Source organism: Arabidopsis lyrata, assembly GCF_000004255.2.
Source record: "Arabidopsis lyrata subsp. lyrata unplaced genomic scaffold ARALYscaffold_7, whole genome shotgun sequence".
NCBI classification, from domain to species: domain Eukaryota; kingdom Viridiplantae; phylum Streptophyta; class Magnoliopsida; order Brassicales; family Brassicaceae; genus Arabidopsis; species Arabidopsis lyrata.
In genome coordinates this window covers 13,065,942-13,087,464 of record NW_003302549.1, presented here as the reverse complement: position 1 = coordinate 13,087,464, position 21,523 = coordinate 13,065,942, and the positions used below count along the sequence as shown (strand labels likewise).

Genomic DNA, 21,523 nt, shown 5'->3' with positions numbered 1-21,523 from the left:
CAATATGTTGACACGAGCTTTGAAATACATGTAAGTAATTAATGTATAGTTATATTCATCTTATATATTAGAGTGAATGAGAAATAGAGAAGAGGATTTTATTCACCTGTTGCGGGAAATCACCATTATCCAACTGTGAATTAATCAACACTTTGGCAGCGCGATGAACCGGCAAAGGATCTCTCTCCATTTGATCACTCGCAATTAGAACCATAAGTGCTTGTCCTGTATTCACCACATTTGTCTTGTTTCCTATCAAAGGAGTATATTTCTTGGTTGGACAAGAGAGATAGCTTTCTCCCCAGCCACCCTCCAGGTTTTGTGTGTCTAGAATGAAACGAACTGCTCTACGAATTGCCTCACAGTTATTGTAACACTTCCCTGCAGCCACAAGACCTCTTACCGCAAAGAAGGTTCCATAGATGAAACACACTCCCCAATTTCCGTACCATGAACCATCCACCATTTGAAAGTCCTCAATGTACTTCACCCCCTTGGTTATAAACCGTTCAACCTCTTCCTTTTTGTATCCTGGAAACTGTTTATTGAACTTAGCCAATGCTGCAATTGCTGACCCCGTACATTCTACATACCTAAAAGATAGAAATGATATCTCACAATTTAAATTATTTTTCTTTTTCCAGAAAAATAATAGATCGCGAAGAAGGGTTGATGAATAACTCTTACTCATGCCGATAGAGTTTATCAAAAAAAAAAAAAAAATTCTTACTCATGCTCGACAACCGCGTCTTCAATAAACTCCACTGGACTAAGCCACTGTATTCAATTGGATTCAGTTTAAATGTTACATCCTCGAAATACCGTGAAATATAACTAAATCAAATTTTACCTCTAACCAAGTTTTCCCATCCGCTGGTTGCCATGCCGTTATACCTCCATTATCACTCTGTAACAACAATTATGTACAAAATATTTCTCTATATATGAAACATCAAATAAATATACTGTAAGGCTTAAAGGGGGTCAGCTGACCCCCCTAAAATTCTGAAATTGTATTATAATCCCTTAAGTCTTATACTTTTTTAATTATTTTTTTTGTTTTGACCCTCTTAAAATTATAAATTTATGTTTAGACACTTCAAATATAATAATATTTTTATATTTTTTAATGTTTTGGCTCAATTCCTTACATATTTTTAGCATTTTTGTTTGCTTCACCCATAAATATTGAACCTAATTTGCGGTTTTTTTATATAAAAAAAACAAAGATGTCTTTAGTTTTTTTAAAAAAAATTATTATTTATTTTAGTTATATTTTGACCCCCTAAAACTTATTCCTAGGTCCGCCACTGAGACTGATGCGTAGTTGCCATGGACAGATATGAATAATATTATATAATAAAATCATACTATACTCACATAGCGGTTATATCACTAATATAGTAATATGTTAAAGTGGTACATATTTAAATTTAATTTTTTGTTTAATAATAAAACATGAATTAGCTAATTAAATACTAAAATCAGTTAGTTATTAGAATTCATCATTTCCAAGTATTTCTTTCTAAATTTTACCAGTTAAATTTATTTTATTATACAGAATCGTTGGAAACAAGAAAATATACGATTAGTTTCTTAATCGACATACCTGCAAATAGAGAAGGAAATCAACGGCTTCATAGAGTTTCTCCACAGCCATTTTTTTGCCAATAAACTCTGATGGCATGCTCTCGAAGAATAGACAGCACTGGAGATTTTGACAAAAATTATTTTTTAGATTCAGGCTATGAAATTAAATTAGTACAGTAAAGCTGGTGTATTAACTACTTTTACCTCTAAACTCTCAGCAGTACAATCTGAAACTGGCCATCCTTGATCTTGGTCCGAAAATGTCCATCCACCTTTCGCCATGTGACGGAACATTTTCATGTGATCGCCAGGAGGGTTCTCTGTAACTTGAGATTCCTTCAAATACTCGTATCCTTTAAAGAGCGTTAACCTAATTTCGTCATCAACATCATCATCGAAACCGTCTATAAGGACATGTAGCGACAAGGCTGTATCCCACAACTGGCTTCCAAAAGACTGCAAATGTTGTACATATGTTAATACATCGTCTTTAGTGCTATGTTCGATAGTATGATTTTAGAGTTTCTATATAAATAAAAGTTAGAATCAAGAAGAACTAACCTGAATTTTAAGACCATCCTCGCCAATCCATATGAAATCAGGGACTCGAGCAAGATGTTTCTTAAAATAGTCACTATCTGGGTCTTCTACCCAACATGCAAGCATATGAAAGGCCTATATAAAAAATGCAAAAACAAAAATATAATCCATATATTATTCTGTTACAGATCTGAGAAGACAATAAAATAAGAAAAAAAAAATACCTTCGGCACAGATCCGCCTGTAATGTATCTGGTGGCTTCATCATGATAGTGAACGAGATCCATAGTAGTTCGAAGAGCTCTTTGTCTTATGGTATTGTTGAAAGGCCATCGATTTAGGATATTTTCTGAGAATATGTGAACACCTTTCCAAAATAAATCTTGTAAAAATGATTGTGGATAGTAGAGATCTTCCTGCATGATAATCATCCCATTGCTTTAACATATTAAAAATTTAGTTAACTAACACTTTTTATAAAATTATTTTATTAAAAAAAAAGTTTTAATCTGAACTTACCTTTGCACATCGGTTTCGTGCTTGCTTCCAATCGATTTTTGTGTAAGGCTCGGGATAAATTTCTTCTCGGAGCTGGAGAATGAGAGGTGTTGAGGTAGCAACAAACTTTTTACCATACAAGTATGACAACCCCATAAAAATATCCCGTAAATAAATCCAGAGAGTCCCTGCATTTATATATATTTTGAAAGATGTAAGCAAAATTAAAATGAAATCAAACATAAACAATACCATAATATTATAAGCTGTCTAAATTCAAACCTCCATTAACAGGGAAACAAGAAGGAAGGAACCAGAACTCAGGGGGTATAGGTTTGCAGCCAGACCAATCATACACTCCAAGAACCTAATCAATTTTAAATGAAAGAAGATATTATCATGTATGCATATTACATGACGATTTTAAGCTTCATGAGATTTTAATTCAAAACCAAATGACGATGTCTCTTTTATACCATTCAAGGTCTTATCTTACTCTCGATGTAGGATATTCCTAAATCCTAATACATCATATATAATAGAAAAAGGAAAGTAGTCAAATACCGAAAGCCAAGTTTTTCCTATTAAGGGCGAGTAGGTAGCACCACCATGGTCGAGGATCCACTTACGAGCCCTTGCACAAGCGCTTCCTTGGTCATCATGACCAGCTTCTACTCCCAAGATCCGCAAACATACGTAGTTAATGACTGTGCAGAACATATTGCTGGGGCTTTCTACGTGTAATCCCCACCCACCATCTTCGTTCTACAAATCAATTTTGCCAAGTCTTTTTGTATTTAATAAATTATAGGGGTACGCAAAACAAACCTTAGCCGAAAAAACCAAACTTAATAAACCTTAATTAGGTGATATGGTTCGGTTTCAGTTTTCTCCAAAAACCCGTTTGATTACAATTATTAAAAATATTTTGGTTTCATTTCGGTTTGGTTTAAAACTGTAAAACTGTTTTTTTTTTTTCTTTTTTCTGTTTCTAATTTTTTATATTATAATATCACTTATTTGGTTAGTATTTAATCCTTTTTTATATATTTTCTCTTTCTGATGATATAAGCTACATAAATAAATTTTCTTAATCTAATGTTGTTTTTTTTTAGAAACTCTATATGTATAGTCTTAGAGAAGAGGACTCTTTGAACGATGTTATAGCTCATAATATTACGTTTAACTTTTAATTGATAAAATATGTTGGAATGTACTAACATTTTCATATAATCTAATTAATCAAAGATGATATACTTCAAGATAAAAATATTTACTGTTATTTTTTGTAAGAAAAATCATGGAATAAACCAAAAATAACAAAAACCGAACTAAAATGCATATGGTTTCATTATTTATAAAACCGATAAACCATAAAACCGGAAATAAAAACAAACCGTAGCCAAACAATATTACATATGGTTTATATATCGTTTTAGTTTTTTTTAAACCAAAAAAATCGTAAAACCAAAAAAATAGAAACTAAACCAAACAGAAAAACCGTACTCCCACCTCTAAATTAAGAAGTTGTAAGAGCATTCATCTAACTTTTCACCATTTGAGATAAATTAGTTGTAAAAATGATTCAACCTATTTAACTAAAAATTTAAAAATAAAACAAATCACAGAGCAAAAAAAATTTGAATTCATTCATCTACTATTTCGCAGAAAAACGAGCTTAATGATATATAAATTCTTTTTGTTTCAACTAAGTTGTTTCTAATCATTCATCTACACACAAACATTTGCACCCTATGTATGTTTTGTGTGCAAACGAGATATTTATAGATGTACCTGATGGTTGTACATGTAACGAAGTAACTCTATACGATGCTCGTGAGTGAAGATTTTCTCAAGATGTCCAGTGATGTAAAGACATATAACCTACGCAGCATGATTTTATTTTTTCAATCATTGTTGGATCGATAATTCATTGTTTAACTATAAATGTAAAAAATTTAGTGTGTGGGAGTAGTAACTCACAAAAGGGGCATTGAAGAATATGGAACCAGCATTTTCAGCAGGCCAATGTCCATCATCAGCTTGCAAGGCCGTGAAATAGAGTAATCCTCTTCTTAATGCAGTCTTTGCATCTTCATACGTTATTTTCTCTGCATCCTCTACTCTCACTCCAGGAATCTTCTGTTCGAACTTCTTCTCCCTAAGAAACTGTAAAGTCCTCAAAACAAAATAGAACATAAAGGAATATATAAAAATACTATTTTCTGAAATAGGTACCAAATTGTTATGCTTTTACATTGTAAAATATTTCACCTGCATCCGCCATAGAAGATCAGCACTAGCCTTGAAACGCGACCTGTTGTTGGAGAAATTCCGACGAGCCTCCTCGACCTCGGAAAGTTCCTCGGGAGAGCCTACGTCGGCATCAAACTCCCAAATCTGCCTCCCAACGTAGTTATTGGTGGTGAACAAATGAGTATCGTCTCTGGCCTTAGCACCAATTCTCAGTCTCCACATTTTGTATCAATCGTACAAGTTTATTCGGAATGAAAGAACACGCTATACTCTATATATATATATATAGAAACTGACGATGCATGCATCTTGGAAAAAACTATTGTATCTACTATCTATAGTTGTTTAATAACTAATTTTAATAATACCTCCTATATTATCGTTATATTACTTTATACTCATCTTGTAAAAGTTTATATTATTTATTTGAAATCACTAATAATATTTTATTAATTATCGTTAAAATAATTTATGTTCTCAAAGTATATATAACTTTCTACGATTTTTGATCAAATAACTTTTTTTAGGATCAAATAACGACTTTCTTAGAGTAATTTCTTATTTTAAAAAATCAACATTCTGAAATTAAATACATATAGGCTTTAACTTTAAATTCATGTCTTACTTTCCGATTTTTTTTTTTATTCACCATACCTTACCTACCACTAGGCAGTGGCGGAGCTAGAACAGATTTTTATTGGAGTCAAAATCATATAAACAAAAATAAACATTAAAACTTTGTTTTGTAAGCGACTAGTTTTATAATTAAAAATCCAAATTTATAAAGATTTACATGGCTTAAATGACTGTTTTATGGGTTTGGGTTCAATTTAGAAAGATCAAGTATATTTTTAGCTAGAGAATATGGGTTTTGGGTTTTCTTTTTAAGTAAAGCATATGTTTAAGTCAGATTTATAGGGGTCAGAGTAAAATTTTCAATGGGGTCAATCTTACATTTTTTAAAAAAACATTAAAGGTATTTAAAGTTTGTTGGGGTCTGTTGACCCCCCTCCATTGCACATGCCTCCGCCCCTGCTACTAATTAAGGGTGTCAAAATAGGTCAAAATTCATAGGTCAATTCAATCCATGAACCCTAATGAGTTGAAAATTTTGACTCAAATGATTTGATGGATCAAATGAGTTATTGAGTCAAATGGGTTGATGGATAAAATGAGTTGGGTTGTAATGGATCAATAGTTTCAATGATTTACCTTTTTTTTTGTCAACCATGGTTTACCCATTTAACCCATCAGTTTTTGTTAAATTGAATTAAACCAATTAAAATCTCTAAACCAGTTTCAATTTGAGTCTAAGCAAAACTTCTAAACCGATTTAATATAATCCTTAATGTTTCCGCCAAAAATGTGAATACACAATTTTTCCGTCAAAAATATAAATTTCGTGATTTTCACGCCAAAAACATAAATCCGCAGTTTTTCCGCCAACTTTTTTACAATTTTTAGCCAAAAATGAGAATGTGCAATTTTCCCGCCAAAAAAGTAAATCCGTGATTTTCTCGCCAAAAACGTAAATCTGCGATTTTCCAGCAAAAAACGTAAATCCGTGATTTTTCCGCCAAAAAAGATTCAAAGTTTTTATTCAAAAACGAGAATGTGCAATTTTTCCGCCAAAAACGTAAATCCGTAATTTTCTTCCCAAATAGTAAATCCATGATTTTCTACCAAATAATAATGATTATCTTTTATTATTAATTTACTTAAATTATTAATTTAGTCATTACATTAATGGGTCAACCCATTTAACCATCTAACCCATCAAATAAAACGTAATTTTCTCCCCAATTAAATAAGTTGAGTCAACACATGAACTCATTTAACTCCAAACTCATTGGATAATGAGTTGAGTTGGGTTGGGTTAACCATTTTGACATCCCTACCTACCACTCATCAGTCTCACTTTCTCACCCATGTTTGATTGAAAAAAAAAACAACGTCTTTAAATCAATAAACGAAATAATTATAGTTTGGATTTATCTTACGAGCTCTTATCAAGATTTGCTATTATACATACTTCTCAGAGAGTTTTGGTTATTTTATGAAAATTTTATTGACCATAAAAAAAAATAAGATAGTTTTAAAAAACGACACAACATTTTTTATTAAAAAAATCAGTGATGAGATCTAAGCAAATTTCATTAAAAGCCACTAATAATATATTATATATATATATATGTATATATATACATATGCATATGTGAAGGAAAAAAAATACATATATGCATATAAAAATTTACATAATTATTATTTGACCATATATTTACATAAAGATTTTAAAAAATATTGTTATCTTATAAAATTTTATTTATTTTTACACCGATCCGACTTGAGTACAAATAATTTTATTATTTTATAGTATTTATTAATTTATTGTGAATCAGTTTATAGAGATTATATTGTAAATCTCCAATAATCAATTGACCAAAAAGAGCTGAAACTGCCATAAATGGCGAGTAGAAAACAAGTGAAAGCACCGAGGGGCAGAACGAGAAAAATCGTAATTAAGCTAGCTAATGAACTAAAACCATAATTGTGAAAAGCAGAGTAACAAAAAAAAAAACATGAATAGCTGAATACTGGATTATATACTCACTAAATTACCAAAATAAACATTAAATATATAAGTAACAAAAGACCTAATAATAAAAGTTATATACATATATATATATATATATTTCATTTAGTTATTATAAAAATTTATATTATAATAAATATTTTCACCAGAAATTATATAATGTATTATGTATTTATAAAACTTACTATTTATTCTATGTTTCATCCTTTATTGTATGTAATATATTACAAATTTATAAAATTCATATACTTAAGATTTAAATTTATAATATTACCAATCAGGTTTTACTATTGAAATTTCTACAAAAAAAAACTACAGCTACATCCAACACAGATACACCAAAAATCGTACAACAAAAGTTCTACAACTACAACCCAACAAATCATCCACTTAAAGAAACTTATTCCATGTATTAAATAGTAGTTTTCTCGCCGTTTAAAAAATAAATTCAGATTGTAAGAGTGTTATCGATCTATTGATTCTTTTGTTTCATAATTCATTTATTCCGCTATTTAGGTTTATATCTACCATATGAGTCAAACCAGGCCTTAAGTAGTATTTAGTAGATGAATGAAATTTCGTATAAACTAGTTATAAATTCAAAATGTGCGGGCTGGATTCAGGAAATACTTGTTAATTTTTGTTTTAAAATAAGCGGTACATGGGTTAAGTTAGGGTCGGTTTTGGATCAGTTCCATATGGTTTTCACTTTTAGGGTTTAGGTTTCATTCATATAGTTTAGAATTTTGGATTCGATTTGATTCCTTGTCGGATCGGGTCAGTTAGGAGATTTCTATGATGAACCAGTCAAGAACCAAAAAGTCTTTGGATTCGGTTCGGATTGGTCATTTTTACCAAAATCTACCTAAATGTAAAAAACAAGTACCCAATACAATCAAAGAAAATTGTAATTTTATTACCCAAAAGATCTCGAAAAAATTGTAACTGTATTATCCAAATAAACAGAAATCTACTCAAATTATCTGAAAATACTTGAAATATCCTAAAATTTAAATATATATAAATATTATTTTTTGGTATCTAATTATATTTCTGTATGTTTGGGTATCCATTGAATTTTTGGTTTAGTTCGGGTTCAGTTCTAGTTCTTCAGATATAAGAATCTAACTCCCGTTTCAGTATTTGTGATGATTTTGGTTTGGTTCGATACTCTTAATTTGATAAATTCCAGTTACATTATAGAATCAAGATATTTCATCCATGCCTAATATTATACTTGTTATGATGAATAGTAAATGTGTTAAAAACTATGGCTTTGAATGAGAGTAGCGATTCGTTATAATCCATGCATAACATCTTGATGTCTCATGTACTAAGTCGGATCGTGTTAAAATGGAGAAACGCGTAAAAATTTTTTTGATAAAAAGAGAAACTAATATTTTCATTGTTATAAGCTTTAAAACGATTAACGGAAAAACTAATTAGCCTTCTATTGTCTTCTATCCAATTTGCTCATAAAAATACGTACTATTTAACCCCTTTGTATATTAAAACATTAGGTGGTAAACTAATAATTAAAATGCACTAGGCATTAACGTTCTGTCCGATGAAAATCTGTCTATATTCTAAAGACTAAACTGCATACCATTTTACAACCTTGTATATTAAAACATTAGGTGATAAACTAATAATTAAAATGCACTAGGCATTTACGTTCTGTTCGATGAGAATCTATCTATTCTAAATTCCATTAGTCAACAATGTAACAATTAACGACACCGCCCATAAACAAAGTGGTTTGACTTCAAAATTTAAGAATTATCATCTTTTTTTGTCTAAACATTACTTTTTCATTTAAGAAGCCAAATAGTTGTAAAATTGTCTTTTAAATCTTAAATTAAGTATTGTTTTTCTGTAATGTCCCAACCACCATTTCTCTTAATGGGTTTCACGTGCTCTTTTGGTCTGTAGATCCATCATCTACCAACGGCTGGTTCAGTACGTCGGAAAGGTTTTAAAAATTTATTTACCGATCCTACAAATCACCAAATGATCTTTCTCTGTGTTTTGTCCTAATTCACACAGTTCCGACAATCACTTTCTGGAAGGTCCCCCATCTTGAAACTGCTCTAACTCAAGCACTTTTAACTTTAGAGTTCTCTCAGGACAGTTGACCGAAAAGATAAGTGCACTTTGGTGACGTAGGTGGTCAAATCAATTCCCGTGGGCCCACCATCTACCGACGGTAGGTCCGCTACGTTCGGGAGGCTTTGAAGACTTGTTTACCGATCCTTCAAATCACCACATGATCTTTTCCTGTGTTTTGTCTTCACTCACAGAGTTCCGACAATCACTTCCCGGAAGGTCACCTATCTTGGAATTGCTTCAGCTCAAGCACCCTTAACTGTGGAGTTCTCTCCGAACAGTTGACAGAAAAGATAAGTGCACTTTGGTGATATAGGTGGTCAAATCAACACTTTTAAACTTCTCCGCATGCACCACCACATTCCTGAAATTGGGGTGTTATAATTCACCCCCACTAACAGATCGCATCGTCTTTGTTGCGCACCAAGACCGTCACCCCCGATGGTGTGAGTCTTCTTGACTCCACACTTGTCTGGGTTTGGTTATGATACCACTTATAACACTCCAACCACTACCTCTTTTAATGGATCTCACATTCTCTCTCAAGCCCGTGGGCCCAACATCTCTGTCCGACGGTCAGTTCGCTATGTCCAGGAGGCTCAAATACTTGTTTACCGATCCTATAAATCATCATATGTTCTTTCCCCGTGTTTTGTCCACACTCGCACGATTCCGACAATCATTTCCCGGAAGGTCACCCATTCTGAAATTACTCATGCCCAAGCACGCTTAATTGTGGAGTTCTCTCAGGATGTTTGACCAAAAAGATAAGTGCACTTTGGTGATATAGGTAGCCAAATCAATTCTTTTAAACATCTCCGCATGCACTACTACATTTCTAAAATCGGGGTGTTATACTTTTAGTTTTTAATACAAAACTGTAACTAAGATTCCGGTTGTTTATTACTCTATTACTTCAATATCTTTATAAGGGAGATGAAACTATGTAATCTACTAAGAAAGGGTATAACAAACATTTTATTAAGTCTTCTAATATGTGAAATGATAAATTTAAACGATACTTCAAATAAAACGAAGGGAATAGTTTAAAACCTAATAAAAATTGTTACTTTCTGGTTTTAGATTAAATGTCGATTAAGAATTTTTTTGTGGATATTAAAAAAATAATGAATTTTCATTTTTATCATTTTTATTATCCACAAGCTAGGGAAGCATGTACTTGCGGCGCAGACTGTAGTTATTCATATATCGGCCCTCATTTTTTCAAAAATTTCTTATAGCTGGTTAAACGGTGGCTGGAGGAATCAGAAGTTGAGGGTTCGATTCTCACACTTGCAGAAATACCGTAACTTTTTTTTTGGGAAGAATTAGGCCTCTCTTTTTTTTTAAAATTTGTGGCCTTCAAAATGTTAGAGCCGGCTCTATTTATATACTATTCAATGAATTCAAATTAAGCTGCAGTATTCGTGGTTTTCCTTGTGCACCCATACAGTGAATACAGTGCATCATTTTTAAATATAAAATTTATATATTACAGATGACATATAATATATAGATATAGATGTATAAATTAAATATTATATAGACGAAGTCAAACGTATATCGTATAACATCAGCATCGGATAATTGAAGCTATTTCACGTGACAATCGGAGCATTAATTTCGTAAGTTATTGCATATGCTTGATTCGTGGAAGGAGAGATATACGCTAGAATTTTAGAAAGAGTTTCATATATCCAATGATTTTAGGGTTGTAACTTTAAATCGTACGTGATAGTTTCATATGTGCAAATATAGTGATTAAAAATATTGGGAAAGTGTCTATTGTTAAGTTGTTTATAAGTATTTGTAAGGTTATGCGTGTTATAAGTTCTGAAGATACGTGAGCCCTCTCGACTAAAAAGAGAAAAAAACAAAATAAGTTCTGAGATACTCTATGATAGCTAGAAATTGTTTGGGGGAAAGTGTTTCACAAATTTGAATATAACCAGTTAAGTATATGTAAAATTGTATTATACTATTGATGATGTAACAAGTTATATAAGTCTTGGAGTATACCAAAATTTTTGGTAATTTCATTAGTGCAGAACATGCAACGATCACTGGAGATAAAAACAAAGACTAGAAAAAAGTGATTTGACTATAAACTTTGACTAAAAGCTTAAAATTATAATACCAAGACATTTTTTTGAGGTTTGAGCAAAAGATCCTCAAATTCGTCAATTTTTATAATGTTATCTTTAACCTTAAAAAAATATAAATTAAATATATGAAATCAAAAATAATATGCAATGTAACTTATTTTTATTACCGTCAAGTTTATAAAATTTTGATAAATAATATATTAAATCGAATCTCTCGCGACGAGGAATTTAACTCAACCATTTGAATTTTAGAAATCTAATGTATATAACTGTGAAATGTTTACAATATACATATAAGGGTTAGATTGCTTATCATTTTTGACCACGTATGATTAATTTGCATTTTTTTAGTTGAACGGTAAAGTTTCAAAAATTGGTGAGTTAGAAGGTTTTTTTGCACAGAACCCCTTTTCCAAAAATAAAATAATACCAAGACACTTTCATAAACAGTGAAAATCTTGTGTGGAGATCCTCTCAGTCAAATAACTGGACTACATGTTTATAATCATTTATTCATACCATATCATATAAATCTAAACCAGTTTCACCAGGAATCGACACAAAACAAAATTTTAATTGATATTAATTGTATTATTATGATTTTGACAAAATCAAATATACATTTCCAATTAAATTAGAATTAAACTATATAAAATAATTTTTGAGCTAAATACGAACCAGATGAGAAGCTAAGTGGTCAGATGAGCATGAAAAAGCAACTGAAAGTACATCGTATAACAGGAAGCAGTTGTTTGCGTGCAACAGGAAGCAGTTGTGTGCGTGTAATAGGAAGTATATGTATAACATGAAAGTGTTAACCAAGAAAGGTAATTTGGTCATTTATGAATCTCTATATTAATATTATTATACTTTAAAAAAAAAACAAATTTGTTTTCGTAAGATATTACGTTACTATGTTATTAGAAAAAAATTGTAACCACCAATTTAATTCACCTCATTAAGGGTTATAAAGTTAATTTACTTTTGAATCCAATTGTGTTAATCGCGAGTCATTGATCTAAAATGCAGGTCTATGAGATTTCTTTATTTCTTTTAAACGTCATACACAATATCTAAAATAGTAAAATCACTTATATTTAAATCTAAGATTTTCTTGTTTTTCTAATTGAATATACTACTAATTTCATTAGCATGAAATTTTGCGTTACCAAATTATTGTTATCTTAAAAAAAAAGTATATTAACAAAAAAAATATTTCCAAAAAAAAATTAACAACCTAAATCGAGTTATGGTTGATCCCGACGTGAACATGGAGATGGCAAAGGCGAGTTCGCACTTGGGTGCTACAGAGAGCTTAAGGCGGATATTTGGAAAGAACAACGTGCTCCTCCAGAGCAAGGATATTCATAAATATGTCCGGAACGTGACTACTCGATTTGTTGGTCCCGACGGTTTAAAAACAAGATTAATTCATGACATTGATATAAGAGGCCTCAAGAAGCCCACCAACTATGCCTCATGAGAAGCCCATCATCATATGTAATTAGGGTTTTCTAGTAAGTCTAGATTCATATATATGCTATTATGAGAGTTAATGTAAGCAACTTTGGGAGTTGCCATTTGGAGCAACTCTCTTCTTCTCAACTTATGAAATATCAAATCTAGAATCATTTAATCTTGGTGACAATTTAAGCTTTCTCGCATTTTAGTTTCTTTGCATAATAAAGCTCTATATGAGCTATCTCCTTCTTAGTTTCATATTCCTATGTTAATAAGTTCTCTACGAGCATTAATCTCATTGTCTTGAGATTGTCTACAATTGACAATTTGTTACGAAATGATGTTGAGAACGGAGCACTAAACGGTTCTTTCGACGTTAGAGAGGTATCAATCAAGGTAATTAAATTCAAATCTAAAATATAATTGAATGAGGGGTTATTGGTTCATAGATTTATTTGTTATTTAATCCAAACTAAAATCATTATGGAAATCCAAACTAAAATCATTTGTTATTCAATCATTGATTTTAAAATCCTAACTAAAATCATGTGTTATTGGTTTTATGATTTATAAATACTAGTTAAAATACTATCTTATTCGTTTACTTATTTGTTTTTGGATTTTAAAATCCAAATATGTTTTAAATGAATTTGAATAGATTTGAAAGAGAAAAATAGAAGGATTCAAATCAATGGGTAAACAAATGTTATTTCAAAATTCATATGTCTTGATTTCATATAATTGAATGAGGGGTTATTGGTTCATAGATTTATTTGTTATTCAATCCAAACTAAAATCATTATGGAAATCCAAAATAAAATCATTTGTTATTCAATCATTGATTTTAAAATCCTAACTAAAATCATGTGTTATTGGTTTTATGATTTATAAATACTAGTTAAAATACTATCTTATTCGTTTACTTATTTGTTTTTGGATTTTAAAATCCAAATATGTTTTAAATGGATTTGAATAGATTTGAAAGAGAAAAATAGAAGGATTCAAATCAATGGGTAAACAAATGTTATTTCAAAATTCATATGTCTTGATTTCATAATTAATAAATATTTTCAAATCCTATATATATCTACAAATCAATAATCCAATAACAAATCTCTTTTTTTTTTCCTTTTTGGATCAGCTGCATGATTAGATTATTCAATCATTGATTTTGATAGAATTGAAATATATAACTAATCCACTGTTATTCAATCAATGATTCTAAACCATGTTTTATAGTTTGGTGTTATTGGATCTCATATTTGTAAATCATGCTTAAAAGATCTTAAAGTTTGGTGTTATTCAAAACTAAAATACATTTCCCTACCAAAAAAAAAACTAAAATACATTTAAAATTTGTGTATGTTAAGTGATTTGAAATGAAATCTCTTTGAGTTTTATGAGTAAATTATTATTAGCCAATTTATTTTGTTTATATCTTCCATTGAATATAATATCATATATATCAAAACAAATAAAATTCCATCATTTATATATGATTTATATATATATATATATGTATATATATATATATTTATATATATTTTATATCAACTGAATTATTATTTCAAAATATTAAAATTAAACCAAAAATTGATCAGATATAGAATTTTTTCGGCAGTGTAAATGAAACAAAGAAAGTTACGAAGAAAATAAAATCATTTAATTTAGGAAGACTCAAAAAAATGCCCATTTTTCAATACACCTTTTCAAAAATGCCCCATTTGGCTGTCCATTTTTAAAAATATCCCTTTTTATGTACAAAATAACTAAATTACCCTTCTTTTAATAAAAAATATCACAAATATATAAGGAAATATAACAAAATTAGGTCCACAAAATACAAAATATTTTTTGGCGGGAAAAGTGATCCCGTAATTTTTACCGCCAAAACACTTGTAAAAACTTGTAAAACTTTTAAAATACCTTGTAAAATGTTCCCGTAAAATTTTTTCCCGCCAAAAATTTTTTTTGCAGAAAAAGTGATTCCGCAATTTTTTTGGCGGGAAAATTTTTGGCGGGAAAAATTTACAAGGTATTTTAAAGGTTTTTTACAGGGTATTTATAAGGTTTTACAATGTATTTTAAAAGGTTTTACAACGTATTTATAAGGTATTTATAAGATATTATAAGATTTTACAAGTTATAAGGTTTTACAAGTTTTTTTATAAGGTTTTACAAGTTATAAATACCTTATAAAACCTTATAAGTATCTTGTAAAACCTTTTAAAATACATTGTAAAACCTTACAAAACACTTGTAAATACTCCTTAAAACCTTCAAAACACCTTGTAAAATTTTCCCGCCACAAAAGTGATTCCGCAAAAAAAGTTTTTGGCGGGAAAAATTTTTACGGCAAAATTTTACAAAGTATTTTAAAGGTTTTTACAAGTGTTTTGGCGGGAAAATTGCGGAATCACTTTTCCCGCCAAAAAATATTTTGTATTTTGTTGACCTAATTTTGTTTCAAATAAGGGTAAAATGGTCATTAAAAATTAAAAGAGGGCAAACTTAAAAATGAACTCTCAAAGGGGGCATTTTTGAAAAGGAGTATTGAAAAAGGAGCATTTTTAACAATTTCTCTTTAATTTAGTTTCTATATCTTATATATATAATTATTGTGAATCAGATTAAAAAACTGCATATAATAAATAAATAAAAATTCACTAAAAAAAAAACATCTTATGTGTGATAGTTAGGGGTGTCAAAATGGTTAACCCAACTCAACTCAACTCATTACCCAATGAGTTTAGAGTTAATGAGTTCATGGGTTGACTCAACTCATTTAGCCAAATGAGTTGAGTCAACCCATGAACTAATTTAATTGGATGGGTTAGAAGGTTAAATGGGTTGACCCATTAAATATTAATGTAATAAATAAATTAATAATTAAAATATAATAATAATAATAATCATCATCATCAACATCACTATTATTTGGCGGAAAAATCACGGATTTACGTTTTTGACGAGAAAATTACACATTCTCGTTTTTGGTTAAAAATTATAAATTTTTGGCACGGAAATCACGGATTTACGTTTTTGGCGGGAAAATTATGAATTTACTTTTTTGGCGGAAAAATTTTACATTCTCATTTTTGGTTAAAAATTATAAAAAATTTTGGCGGAAAAATCAATGATATACGTTTTTGGCAGGAAAATCACAGATTTACGTTTTTGGCGGGAAAATTACGGATTTACGTTTTTGGCGGGAAAGTTTTACATTCTCATTTTTGGTTAAAAATTATTGAAAATTTTGGCGGGAAAATCACGTATTTACGTTTTTGGCGGGAAAATCATGGATTTACGTTTTTGGCGGGAAAATTACGGATTTACGTTTTTGGCGGGAAAATTTTACATTCTCATTTTTGGTTAAAAATTATAAAAAACTTTGGTGGGAAAATCACGGATTTACGTTTTTGGCGGGAAAATTACATATTTTCGTTTTTGGTTAAAATTATAAATTTTTTTGGCGGGAAAATCAATGATTTACGTTTTGGGCGGGAAAACTGCGGATTTACGTTATTGGCGGGAAAATCACGAACTTATATATTGATGGGAAAATTGTGTATTCACATTTTTGGCGGGAAAATTAAGGACTATATTCAATCGGTTTATAATTTTTGTTTAGACTCAAATTAAAATCGGTTTAGATATTTGAATTGGTTTGATTCAATTTAACAAAAATTGATGGGTTAAATGGGTAAACCATTGACCCATTACAACCCAACTCATTTGATCGATCAACCCATTTGACTCAATAACTCATTTGATCCATCAACTCATTTGAGTCAAAATTTTCAACTCATTAGGGTTTATGAGTTGAGTTGAGTTGGATTGACCCATGAATGTTGACCCATTTTGACACCCTTAGTGATAGTAAAAAACAATATATATATTTTTTTGATAAAAGGCTTAACAAAAACAATAAGAATGAAGTGTAAACTTCTGTTTTTGTCTTAAGTTATAATAATTTTTATGTTAATGTAAATTTCTACGGTAGTAAAATTTTGTATTAAACTACTTGGTTATTTATTGTATCATTTAAAAATATAATCCCGGGCGCATGCATGTAACCGTTAATCAGAAAAATCTGATACTAATCATCTAACGATATATGTTTTCCTAACATTTTTAATTTGAAGATGGTGGGTGAAACGGAATCCGAGGCCGTAAAAGAACTCGGGTTATGCTGGAATGCTTTCCGATCCAGTTGGTTTCAGTTCTCTTACAACATTCCTGGGACAACTGTTTATCGATTCGTTAAGGTAAGATTCATCTACGTGCATGCTACTAAAATCTTATGTTATAATGAACATATATATATATAATATAATACATGTGATTTTTGGTAGTCTCGGAGGAAGGCTGCGAAGCTGCTAACGGCCTTGATTCTGAAGAAGAAAGCATCAAAAGAAGGACTTGGCGATTTCTTGGACAGTTGGACATTATATTTGATGAAATGGAAAAGGATGGGGCCGCTTTAGACATAGACAGAGCCGTGAACTTGATATTCACCTTCTTCATACTCTCCCAAGAGACAACTCCCGGTGTTCTAGGAGCGGTTGTGAAGCTTGTAGCAGACCACCCCAGCGTTATGGAAGAACTACAGGTTTTGTTTTCTTATTGATATTCCTTTCTTAGTTAATGTTGTAGAGATCTACAAACAACATGTTAACCATGCAAAGAATTGCAGAGAGTGCACGAGGCGATTGTTCGAAATCGAGCTGATAAAGACACTGGAATCACATGGGAAAAGAATACAAATCTATGACATTCACTCACATGGTAAGGTTTTGATCGGTTTATTACACAATACACTTCTCGAAGGAAAAAAAGAATTTATATGTCCATCATGTTTTCAGGTCATCAAAGAGTCGCTTAGGTTTACTAGTACACAACCTACCGTGCATAGAATACATGCTCAGGACGTTCAGATTGGAGGTTGGCATATCTTCTTACATTGCACCATTAATACCTGCTAATGATTAGTGTAGTGCTTACACACAACAGAGAACATATAGAGTTTGCTCATGAGTTAGTGATTTTTTTAACAGATTATACATTACCTGCTGGGTGGCTATTTTTTGGCATTCCGCAAGTTCATTTTGATGAAGAAAAGTATGGTGACCCACTTACTTTTAATCCATGGAGGTGACAGGTAATTGCTTGGATTCATCAAGAGTGTTATAATACAAACATAAAGAATTAGGTTTAAGTATAAACATTTTATGTGTGTCGATAATAATTTCAGGGAAAAGATATACACGGTACGGTATCTAGGGATTCAGGGCCGGCCCAAGTTCTTTTGCTACCTAAAGCAAAAATGTGTTTGGCCCATTTAAGAATATCTGTTGGAAGAAAAAAGCATAAATTTTAACAAAAACTAGATTCGAACCCAGCACGTAGAACATGACAAATAGTGGCATTGACCACTATACCACCAACAATTTTGAAATATGATGCCCCCAAATTTTGTTAATAAATTCTGATGCCTAAAGCCCTAGCTTCACCAGCTTTAGCTCCGAGCCGGGCCTGTAGGGATTACATACCGTTTGGAGCTGGCGGGACTCATTGTGTAGGGTGTGAGTTTGCTAAGCTCATAATTGCAACCATGCTCCATCATTTGTTCCGATTCAGGTTAATTAATTTAAACTTAAGAGTGTTTATTAGACCAATTTGAAGAAGTAGATTGTTAATTATGTCGAAACTTATATGATGTGAATTTGTTTTGTCAGGTGGTCATTGGACCCAAAAACAAGAGTGCTTCGAAGGTATACACTTACGTTCCCGGCTGGCTGCGTAGTCCACATCTCCAAGGATTCCGAGTGATGATCATTGAATTTTGGTCTGGCCTTATATTTCTTGTATAATAATTTTGTGGTTTGTTTTGCCCAAAAAAAAAAAAGACCTACTCCTTTGTTTTTGGTTTTTTTTTTTTTAATAACCTACTCGTATGAGTACTGTTTGGTGTGTCTTTATCTCATTACCTTATGTTTATTATTCCACGTGTCTTTTTCTCATTAATTCCTTATGTTTATTAGTCCAGAATCTCTATTTTTTCATTGACGAATTTTGAGCTTTCTGAAATACTGCAAGGCCCCTTCTTATCTATTCTCAAGCATTTATATAATTTCTCTGTTTCTATCATTTTCTTGTTGGCTAATCTCAATTTTAGTTTTCCAGAAAAGGTTTTGAACATACTATAGCATATGTATTTGATTAGGTTATAGTCCGGTTCTAAAAATCCCCACCTACCTCGATTACTCCACGCTTATCGCTACGTCCACTCTATCCGCTTCGATTAATGACTAATTCCCTAAAGAAATCAGTTACCCTATAACTCTCCGCCTAGTTCGATTACTTTCCGCCTAATCCGATTATTCCCCGCCTAATATTACATGCCCCTATTATTTTTAGACTGCAAGTTTAAAAAAACTTATTTTTAGACTGCAAGTATAAAAAACTTTTTTTTGTTATTCAATCATTTAAATTAGGAGTTTGTGATGTTTTACAATAACTTATGTTCAAATTTTAATAAAAATCATAAATTTGTAATAAAAATCATAAAACTTTGTCTCAAAAATATATTTTTATGTGTTTACTGCAATTTTGAAAACAATATTTGATTAATATGTTTTAAAAATATTAAAATAATTCTAAAACTAATCTCCGATTAATCCCCGATTTTAATCCGATTTTCGATTAATCGTTAGGCCCATACCAAACGTCCGATTAGCGCTAGCAAATTTTCAAGGGGTTATAGTCAGTCATACAGTAATCAATTATCGCAATCCAATAAATCACCGAAGTTATTCTATTAAATGCCTAAGACATATTACACGCCGCTCGATCAAATATCACCTAAGTTTATAATGCAAGTTATTCTAATATGTTGCCACTAGATCATAACCCGTGCTGGAACAGCACGGATGAAATTTTAATTTTTAAATATTTATATAAAGTTGGATTATTGTTTGTTTTATAGTATAATTTTAATAATTCTTTACATAATACAATGACATATAAGGATTTTTTTATTTTATTTTGTTTGATGAGAAAATATTAGGAGTGGGGTACGGTTTTTCGGTTTAGTATCGTTTTTTTCGTTTTGTAGAAAGTGAAACCATATAGAAACCGTATGTAATTCGGTTTAGTTACAGTTCGATTTTTACGGTTTTTTACGTTTTTTGGTTAAAAATAAAACGTATGTATTTGATATATGCTAGTAGTAAGTGAAAAAAATTGTGTATATAATAAACATATTTTGGTATATAATAAGATTAAATTCAACTCGTGCATACCTATATTTATATTTTAGAATCCCAATAAAAAAATTGTGTGCACAATCAATCATTCATTATTTTCATATATACTTATAGAATCAAAATTTTAAATATTTAGAGGTGTCAAACCTTATTTAACTCATCTCATCATATAATCTTAATATGGTTTCGGTTATAAAGATCATAACTCTTTTTATCATATAATACATTACATTTAACCTTCTACTTGTTATAAATATTTTAATTATTTATGCTTTGAAAAAGGAAATTAGAGTATTTATAACTTTTATCTTTTGATTTATTAAATATTTATGATATTCTGTAAAATATTATATTAAACTATTTTTAAATTTTTCCAAATTAAAATATATTTTTTTATTTTTTATTGTAGAATATAAAATTAAGAATTTTTTTAAAATAATTGTATGAACTTAAATATAAATATTCAAATAGTTATAAGGATCATAACTCATTTCATCATATAATACATTATATTTAACCCACCGTCTATTATAAATATTTTTTAAATATATATGTTTAAGAAAACCAAATTAGCATATGTATAATTTTTAATTTTTTAATTTATTAAGTATTGATGATATTTGTTTTTAAATATCAAGTAAAACTATTTTTAAATATTCTAAATTAAAATATTTAAAATTGTATCGTAGTATATAAAATTATATATTTTTTAAAAAATATATGAAATTGAATATAATAACTCAAATTCTGACCCGTTATTCAGGCGGAATTTGTTTTGAATTTATTTTTGTTTAAAGGAAATATATTATCCAAGTCTAAATTTTTGACTCGTTAATTTTTTTTTACATAAATTGAATAATTTATATTCGTTTTAAAAAATTCAAATTATGGCATATGCGGAAAAAAATCTATTTTTTATTATTATATGGATGATATGATGATTTATTTGTTTCACAATAATAGAATCATATAAAGATGAGAGGTGAAATATAATGATTAATAACAAATTAATAAGGTAAGTTAGATATCAAATCTTATATATTCATTTTGATTGGTCATTTAAAAATAATAATAATAATGTGTTTTTCGTTTTTATAATTAAATTA

The 21,523-nt window shown here is 30.0% G+C and overlaps 1 protein-coding gene and 1 long non-coding RNA gene across 3 annotated transcripts in view; one reads left to right on the top strand and one right to left on the bottom strand.

Moving 5' to 3' along the window:
• LOC9306317 (baruol synthase) overlaps positions 1-5,131 on the bottom strand; it is a 5,571-nt gene extending 440 nt beyond the window's left edge. The window contains 13 exon segments of the mRNA XM_021016548.1: positions 107-593; positions 731-777; positions 851-907; positions 1,610-1,708; positions 1,795-2,046; positions 2,152-2,265; positions 2,355-2,546; positions 2,650-2,816; positions 2,911-2,995; positions 3,193-3,393; positions 4,423-4,512; positions 4,612-4,797; positions 4,903-5,131. Coding sequence (XP_020872207.1) covers positions 107-593; positions 731-777; positions 851-907; positions 1,610-1,708; positions 1,795-2,046; positions 2,152-2,265; positions 2,355-2,546; positions 2,650-2,816; positions 2,911-2,995; positions 3,193-3,393; positions 4,423-4,512; positions 4,612-4,797; positions 4,903-5,106 — 2,181 coding nt within the window. The 5' untranslated portion in view covers positions 5,107-5,131.
• Positions 5,132-13,270: 8,139 nt separating this feature from the next.
• LOC9304281 lies at positions 13,271-18,612 on the top strand. Of its 2 annotated transcripts, XR_002330670.1 has the most exons (7): positions 13,271-13,545; positions 17,295-17,417; positions 17,505-17,761; positions 17,846-17,937; positions 18,015-18,093; positions 18,207-18,310; positions 18,404-18,612. It is a non-coding gene; the product is annotated as an uncharacterized LOC9304281 (long non-coding RNA). The 2 variants fall into 2 exon arrangements; XR_002330669.1 differs by having other exon boundaries at positions 18,207-18,431.
• Positions 18,613-21,523: the final 2,911 nt, after the last annotated feature.